Here is an 8,666-nt window from a genome sequence, read left to right on the forward strand (position 1 = left end):
AAGACCTATGGTTCTCTCTATCACAGCCTTTGAGGAGGCGTGGTTCCTGTTGTACTGCTGCTCTGCCTCTATTCTTGGGTGGGAGAGGCATCATGAGCCACCTTTTCAAGGGATAGCCTTTTGTTGCCCAGAAGCCATTGATCCAGTCAGGCTGGAGCACTGAAGAGCCTCTGCACCTGGGAGTGTCTGAGGTTGTAGGCGTCATGGGAGCCGCCAGGGTACCTTGCACAGACTTACAGAATCAGCATCTTGTGGTCACACACTATCCGCGTATTCATGGAGTGGAATCCCTTCCTGTTGACGAAGGCACCTGGCTGACCCGCTGGTGCCTTGATGGCCACATGTGTGCAGTCGATAGCACCCTGGACATGGGGAAACCCAGCAATCGCTGCAAAGCCTCTGGCTCGCTTAGCCTGGCTGGCCTCGTCTGTATGGAAATGAAGGAAAGTCAATACCTGTCTGAACAGATCTTCTGTCAACAGCTTTTCAGAACTGTGGACAGCTGATTGGGATACTCCAAACAGATCCCCCACTGAGCCCTGGAAAGAGCTGGAGGCATAGAAGTTGAGGGCCACTGTGACCTTCAGAGCCACTGGCATGGGGTATCCACCCACATAGTTGGAGCTGATCTCAGGCCTGATCATTTGACAAATGGAGGTCATGCTCTCCCTTGAGAGGCAGAGCCTCCTTTGGCATTACACCTCGGACATATTGAGGTAGCTGCATCGCCACCTATAAACCCTGGCAGCAGAATAGTGGTGTCTTCTGCAGCCCCTTCCACCTTGGACTTCCGGCTGGTCATGCGCCTCTCCTCCCACAGGTCCCTCTCCTGGAAGCTGTTTTGGGACACGTGGCCTCCTCTCCCTTCTGCCCCTCTCCACCTCCTTAGAAGAGGTGCCTCCAGCAGAGACCACAATCCCCTTAAGGGAAGGCTGTCTGATACCTGAAAGGGTCCACATGGTTCGAATCCTCAGGGGGCCTGGAAGACACCAATGACTCCTGAAATGAAGCCTGGAAATGCTGAGAATGAAGCTCTAAACAGAGAATAAGCTGCCAAGTCTCAATAAGCCACCAGCAGCAAGTTATCTCCAATACACCTCACTACTCACAATGACAATGGCTGCTGACCCTTCTTATCCCACTGGTAGATGAGGTTTTGCAAATTGTGGGCTGCCCACCTGCCTGTTTTGCCCATGCGATGATCGAAAAATCACACGGGCAATGTTAAATCGCTGTCAATTGTGTTGTCAAGGATCTTAACTGGCCTCTTAATTAATGGTGGGTACGGCTCCGACTCCTGCACGTGCTCACCGAGTGAAATATCACGTGAGTGCGCGATGATGTTAGGACGCTTGCTTGACGTTATTGAGCGTCAGCTTACGCTCGAGCAGCTTGGGCACATGCCCGCCACTCAGCAAAAAATTCTGCCCCTTAACATGCTCAACATGAGCATGGGACATCTGCAAGTGAAATCAAATTATTTCCTGTACACTTATTAAATAAATATTTCAATAAATTAGTATTACTTTAGGAATTGCAATAAGTCAACAGCGTTATACCAAGCGGATGGATATTACATTTAAAGAAACTCAGTTGTTGCTTACTATAGTACATTTATAGTATAGGGTTCTGGTATGGCTGAGTTAATGAGATAAAATACACATTTAATGGTGTGCAGCAAGAGCCCTGCCAAAATGGCATGGTAAAGGTGAATCATTATTTCCATCCACTAAATGCTTCATGTAGGAAAACCAAGGTAATTATTTGCAAATTCATAATACTTCAATTTGATTTGAGATCTCAGTATGTTATTTCCTTCCATTCAGTTTTATTTTGTGAAAATTTAGGGAAAAAAGCATTTTCAAAACCAAAACTAAAAATTAACAAGTGCTCACAATCCACTATTATAATGTTTTATCCTTTGCAAGTTACTCAGTTACTTTGTTCCCCCTAACTATTAAATATCATATGCTTTCTCAGAACCTCAGAATTGATGTTACTATTCACATTGACACCGTTTCTATTACAACCACATATTTCAGCTTCAGTATTTATGATACACTTAGGAGCCGTTATATTCAACTCTTTTCAACATTCTGAGCTCCCAAACTCCCAAAAGTTTTTTGTATCACAAAAGTGCATAAATTATAATTGTAAATATTTCCCTCTTAAATTGTTGACTATAAAAAAAAAGATAGTGATTGTGGTTCCTATATAGAAATGCTTATGGACTGTATCATTTCAGTGGCATTTTGTTGATAGCAGAGAAAGCTTTACTATCTTGCATTCCATGAACACCATTCCTTTTTCGTTGTCATGACTTAAGTGACTTGAAAACCTTCTGCTTATTTGTATTGGATACTATTAATAGCCCCTACATATGGAAACAATTGAAGAATTATTACTGGGTGTTGAGAAATTCCTTCAGAATATAAAGGATCATTTGACTTCTAGCCAATATATGTGCAATTTGTTGTTATTATCCCCAGTAATTGGCCATACCCAGACTGTTTCCCATGCAGTGCTACAAACATAATGTCATCCCTTAGTTCTTCCTCAACTTTCAGATCTGAGCATTACAGCAACTATAGTCGACGATCCTCAGGTGATCCCTGCTTTGACCAATACATAGATGCAGCACGGAATTTATTTGAAGATGAAGTGGAAAAATCGTCCTTCAGGAATGGGCACTTTGTGAGACCAAGAAATGAATCCTTTGGATACACAGGTTTTGATTTTATTGTTTCTAACTTCCTTTGATTTTTGACTTCAGAATTAATATAAATTTTCCAGATCAATGATAGCCTTTGCTTTTGTAATACAAATTAATTAAAATATAGTATATTCTTAATGACTCTTATATTAATTTAAAATAAATTCTAAGTCAATGCTTTAACATACCTATCAATATTATATATGTGTAATGAGAAAGTATATGTTAAATATCAATTTTTACCATTTGGCAAAAAGGTTTGTTTAAATTGCACAGCTTGCCAAGTGATTTTTGTATGAATTTTTCTAATCATGATTAGGACGAATGGCTTATTGTAGCAAGTAATTACTTTAGTGCTTATATCTACTCAGAAGTTGACATTTTCACTGTCTCAGATATATGTAAAATCAAAATAATGAATAGCAAATTGTATCAGAGGCATTATGCATAGAAATTAATGAGATTTGTTGAGGGATTTTGTATTGCCAGGGAGTCATTTACTCTACCTATGATTCTGAAAAGGTCAAAGGCTACTCGAGTTTATTTCACAGAAATACATTCTAATTAAGAATGCTGAAATCCCCATCATGCCTTTGTGATCCTCTAGACTTGACTACCCAAATGCACTCAGGCCAGCTTCCCATGTTCTACCCTCAGTAACCTTGATGTCGTCTAAAACTCTATTGCCCATGTCCTAGCTTGCATCAGATACCATTCACCCATCACCCCCGTGTTTTCTGACATTCATTGGCTTCCTGTCAAACAAGGTCCTGACTTTTAAAATTCTCATCCTTGTTTTCTGATCCCATGACAGCCTTACCCTTCTCCATCTCTGTAATCTCCTCAATTGCACAATTCTCAGAGATATCCTACACTCCTCTAATGGGGGGAGATGGTGGCATTGCGATAATTTCACTGGACTAGCAATCCAGAGGCCCAGGTCCAAACTAATGCCCTAGGGACACAGGTTCAAATCTCATTACGACGGCTGGTGGAATTTAAATTCAATCAGTTAATTTTTTTAAAAATTGGAATTGAAGGTTGGCCCCATTAATGGTGCTATGATAGTCATAAAAACCCATCTGGTTCACTAATGCTCTTTAGGGAAGGAAATCTGTTATCTTTACCTGGTCTGGTCTGGCCTACATGTGACTCCAAACCAACAGCAATTGGTTGACTCTTAATTGCCCTCTGAAATGGCCTAGCAAGCCACTCAGTTGTACTAAAACTGCTACAGAAAAGTCAAAAAGGAATAAAACTGGATGGACTACCTGGCATTGACTTAGGCACTGGAAATGACAACAGCCCTGTTGACCCTGCAAACTCCTCTTCATTAATAGGCAGAATGGTGAAGACAAGGCCTAGTAGATTTTTACTTCTTGTTGGTTACCTCACCACCCACCATTGGCCCAGCTTGGCTGGTATATCCTTCAGGAGTCAGCTAGCTTGGTCAGTGGCAGTGCTACTGAGCCACTCTTGGTGATGGACATTGAAGATCCCCACCCAGAGTACATTATGTACTTTTGCTACCCGCAGTGCTTCCTCCAAGTGGTGTTCGACATGAAGGAGTATTGATTCATCAGCTGAGAGGGAGTGCAGGATGGAGGTAGTTGGTAGTCAGCATGAAGTTTTCTTGTCCATGTTTAACTTGATGCCATGAGACTTCGTGGGGTCTGGAATCAATGTTGGCGACTCTCAGGGCAACTCTCTCTTGACTGTATACCACTGTACCGCCACATCTGCTGGAACTGTCCTGCCGGTGGAACAGTACATACCCAGGGATGGTGATGGTGGTGTCTGGGACATTGGTTGTAAGGTATGATTTTGAGAGTATGACTATGCCAGGCTGTTGCTTAACTAGTCTATGGGACAACTCTCCCAATTTTGGCACAAGCTCCCAGAAGTTAGTAAGGAGGCTGAGAAAATTCAGCCTGTTAACTCTGTTTTTCTCTCTCCACAGATACTGCCAGCCTGCTAAGTATTTCCAGGATTTTTAGGTTTTTGTTTCACTATGTGTTTTTTTACAGGTCCAGTATCTGGCCGTCCAGGAAGCCTTGGAAATGTTAGAACCATTGGGGATACTTATCAAGTCACAGCCGATGTCAGTCAGTTTAACCCAGAAGAAGTTATTGTTACAATATACAATTCCAACATAGTCATCAAAGCAGAAAAGGTCCAGATGATTATACCTTGTCTGGTCATATATAAAATAATAAAAGTAAAACCTTAAAAATTACTAGTTCATTTGAGAAAGAGAGACATTTTTATTTACAAATACTAATTTTCAGCAATGCCTTTATTTACTGCTAATTGTAAGTCATTACATCACTATCAACCAGTCACAATTTTCACAACATGAGAAAACATTATTCTTTTTAGATGTAGGGCTTTCATAGATTTTAAGGTAGATAAATGATTCAGTGCATTGAAGGATGAAACTAGCATCAATACAATCTGCAGGGTAACAATGCATATACCACATAATGTGAATTAGAAGGTGGAATTAGTGAAGTGGAAGATCCTTTCCTTTGCATGGATCACTGAAAGAACGTAAAGAACGTAAGAAACAAGAAATTAAATTTATAGTGCAGAAACACGGGATACCTTGTAAAAAGTGGAGGAACAATTAAAACAGCATTGGTGGTAAATCAGGCTTTGATTCCCTCCATTCAAATGTAACATTCTGTTGTCTTGAGGGTTATGTTGTAATCTGTTGAGATTCACAGCTGATGAGATATCACCCTAAGATCATAAGAAATAGGAGCAGGAGTAGGCCATTTGGTCCATCGAGCCTGCTCCGCCATTCAATCAGATCATGGCTGATCTGATTTTGGCCTTAATTCCACTTTCCTGCCTGTCCCCCACAATCCTTGACTCCCTCGTTGATCTCAAACCTCTAACTCAGCCTTGAATATATCCAATGACCCAATCTTCATTGTTGTCTGTGGAAGAGAATTCCAAAGACTAATGACTGTCTAAGAGAAGAAATTCTTCCTCACCTCCGTCTTAAAGGGGAGACCCCTTATTTTTAACCTGAGCCCTCTAGTTCTAGATTCCCCTACAAGAAGAAACATCCTCTTAGCATCTACCAAACCCCGTCAGAATCTTTTATGTTTCAATGAGATCACCTCTCATTCTTCTAAACTCCAATGAGCATAGAGCCAACTTGCTCAACCTTTTCTCATAGACAACCCCCTCATCACAAGAATCAGCCTAATGAACTTTCTCTGATCTGCTTCCAAGGCAATTATATCCCACCTTAAGTAAGGGAGGCCAGAACTGTACTCAGTACTCAATATGCTGGCTCACCATTGCCCTCTACAGTAATAGCAAGACTTCCTTACTTTTATACGATATCCCACTTACAATAAAGGCCAACATTCCACTTGCCTTCCTAATTACTTGCTGTACCTACATGCTAACCTTTTGTGATTCATATACAAGGAAACCCAGATCCCTCTGAACTGCAGCATTCTGCAGTCTCTCTACATTTAAATAACAGTCTGTTTATCTTTTCTTCCTGCCAAAGTGGACAACCTCACATTTTCCCACATTTTGCTCCATCTGCCAATCTTTTGTCCACTCAGTTAACCTACCTATATCCCTATATCAACTGTTGCAAGTGAATGTTCAAGCGACACTATACTTGCAACACAAGGCTGGATGAAGTAAAACGGACTTTGACAACAAACATTTCATTTAAATTTATCTTTACAAATTTATAAGCACAGGATAACAAAGCTTGACACAACTAGAGTGCCAACTCTTCCATTGGTCTATGTTTAAAAATCCAATCAGTTCAACATTCATTTCACACTCTAATCCAGGAAACACTCTTTTATTGAACCAAGAAATACCATTACAGCTCATGTAGCTTATAAGATTATACTAGAAACTGTAAAGCTCCTGAATGTATGTTAATGATTTTTATGCAAAATTATCTCTTGTTAAATGAAGCATGTTTGTTTTTTTGGAAGAATGATTTGTGGGCCATGACTTCACAAGCTGACTAAATTTTGCTTTCATTGATTTTTAGGTTGCTGAAGATGGAACAATCATAAATACCTTCACTCATAAGTGTCAGCTTCCTGAAGATATGGACGCTATGTCTGTGTGCTGTTCACTGACAGATGTCGGCATTCTGATCATCAATGTTAGGAGGAGCCCACTGAAACAAGCAGAATCACCACAGTCAGTTTATAGGAGTGAAGTTAAGCTGTAGGTGTCTGGAGCAGCCTATTTGCCTATGCTGTCTCAGCAACATTAGTTAAAACAATGATGCATGTTTCTAGCAGGTTTTATTTCAAAAGTATTTGGAATGCTCCTAGGTTTGCACACAATCCAACACACAGAGGCATGTATATTTGTGTGGAAGAAAATATTAGATTCTAAAAGCTAATTGCGCTTTGAATATTATAATTTTTCAAAAAGTCACAAAATAATTTATTTTTTCACTGAAAGGCATGTACTAGTTTTGCCTTTTACAGATTACATTTAAAATCAAAGAAAAGTTAAACTCCACAATTTCATTTCAATTCTGTCTTATTGTAGGTTTGTTTTTAACATATCTAAAATCAATGTAGCCAAAAATGGTCAAAGTCAAACTCAGAAATTCATCATTCAGTAAGATAAAAGCAAAAAACTGCGGATGCTGGAAATCCAAAAACTCAGCAGGTCTGGCAGCATCTGAGGAGAGGAACACAGTTAACGTTTCGAGTCTGAATGACCCTTCAACAGAACTAAGTAACTTAGTTCGGACTCGAAACGTTAACTGTGTTCCTCTCCGCAGATGCTGCCAGACCTGCTGAGTTTTTCCAGGTATTTTTGTTTTTGTTTTCATCATTCAGTAGCCTGATAGTAATGGGATAAAGTCCTTGCCTTGAATCAATATTGCTTGTGATTTGTATTTATGGATTGAGGTGAGAAAAACTCTATTGTAGTTATGATGTGTGTCCACGAGCTATTGGTAATTGGATACTGGGGCTTCCCAGCGACAAAAGTAGATTTTTTAATGCTTATAAGAATCTGGTTCTCTTACTCTCATATTTTTTCATGTTTGCAGGCTGATTATTCTTCTGGAAGCTGTGGAGAAATCTGCTTCTCCTATTGTCTTGGGAATAAGTTAGCATTGGCTGTACTCAATATAGGAAGTGTGTATTAAAGGCTGTATATTTGATCATTTTGAACCTATTAATAATGACACATCATCTTTCAGCGTAGAAAAAAAAATCACAATTTCTTAATATGAGGCCAAATTTCTAGGGTGGCTCTGTGGTATCCTGTAAAAACTAAGTTACACTCGGAGTGTAAATGAGGCAGATTAAACCTTTTAGGTTAGTTTAGGAATTCCTGAAATTGGTTGAATTTAATTTGGGAGATGTTTAAACAAAATGGCAGTAAAGACAGCAAGAGCTGAGACTACAAAGTGCATTAAAGCACCAACAATTGTCACATAACAGCACAAATAGAATGAATTATAAAATGGGGAAAAGAAATATTAGCAATAATGTCTAATCCTAGTCAAGAGGGTAAAGTCACAATTAGAAATTGTATTCATATAGTGTCTTTCTCATCCTTCCATCTTAAAGTGCTTCACAACTAATAAATATTTTTAAGTGTAGACACAGTTGCAATGCAGATAACATAATAGCCTTCATGGGTAAGATGTGGGAACGAGCACCAATCATGTTACCTGGTGTTGAGATTTCTTTAAAACACCAGGGAATAGGAGTACCTCCCTCCAGTTATACTGGGGAAAACATTTACTGAGACCAAAGAGTAGGCTCAAACTGTTTTCCTTTTTCCATTCATCACAACTGATCAACCCAATAACTTCCAGCAAAACTGGACACATACTTAATCACCATGCTGCTGGGGATTCAAACCAGCAGGGAAATCGACACACAAAGGATTTGATAGAACAGTCCTCCAAGAGATTATCAATGTTTGGATA

At 39.7% G+C, this 8,666-nt stretch overlaps 1 protein-coding gene across 2 annotated transcripts; it reads left to right on the forward strand.

Moving 5' to 3' along the window:
- Nucleotides 1-2,415: 2,415 nt before the first annotated feature.
- Nucleotides 2,416-7,112, forward strand: LOC121275237 (heat shock protein beta-7-like). 2 transcript variants are annotated; one of them, XM_041182665.1, is made up of 3 exons: nucleotides 2,416-2,728; nucleotides 4,741-4,814; nucleotides 6,750-7,112. In XM_041182665.1, the coding sequence occupies exons 1-3, from the start codon at nucleotides 2,536-2,538 to the stop codon at nucleotides 6,933-6,935; spliced, it is 453 nt and encodes a 150-aa protein (XP_041038599.1). In that variant the 5' UTR covers nucleotides 2,416-2,535; the 3' UTR covers nucleotides 6,936-7,112. The 2 variants fall into 2 exon arrangements, with proteins under 2 accessions (XP_041038599.1, XP_041038595.1); XM_041182661.1 differs by having other exon boundaries at nucleotides 2,426-2,728; nucleotides 4,741-4,886.
- Nucleotides 7,113-8,666: the final 1,554 nt, after the last annotated feature.

Source organism: Carcharodon carcharias, chromosome 2 (assembly GCF_017639515.1).
Source record: "Carcharodon carcharias isolate sCarCar2 chromosome 2, sCarCar2.pri, whole genome shotgun sequence".
In the NCBI taxonomy this organism is placed as follows: Eukaryota; Metazoa; Chordata; class Chondrichthyes; order Lamniformes; family Lamnidae; genus Carcharodon; species Carcharodon carcharias.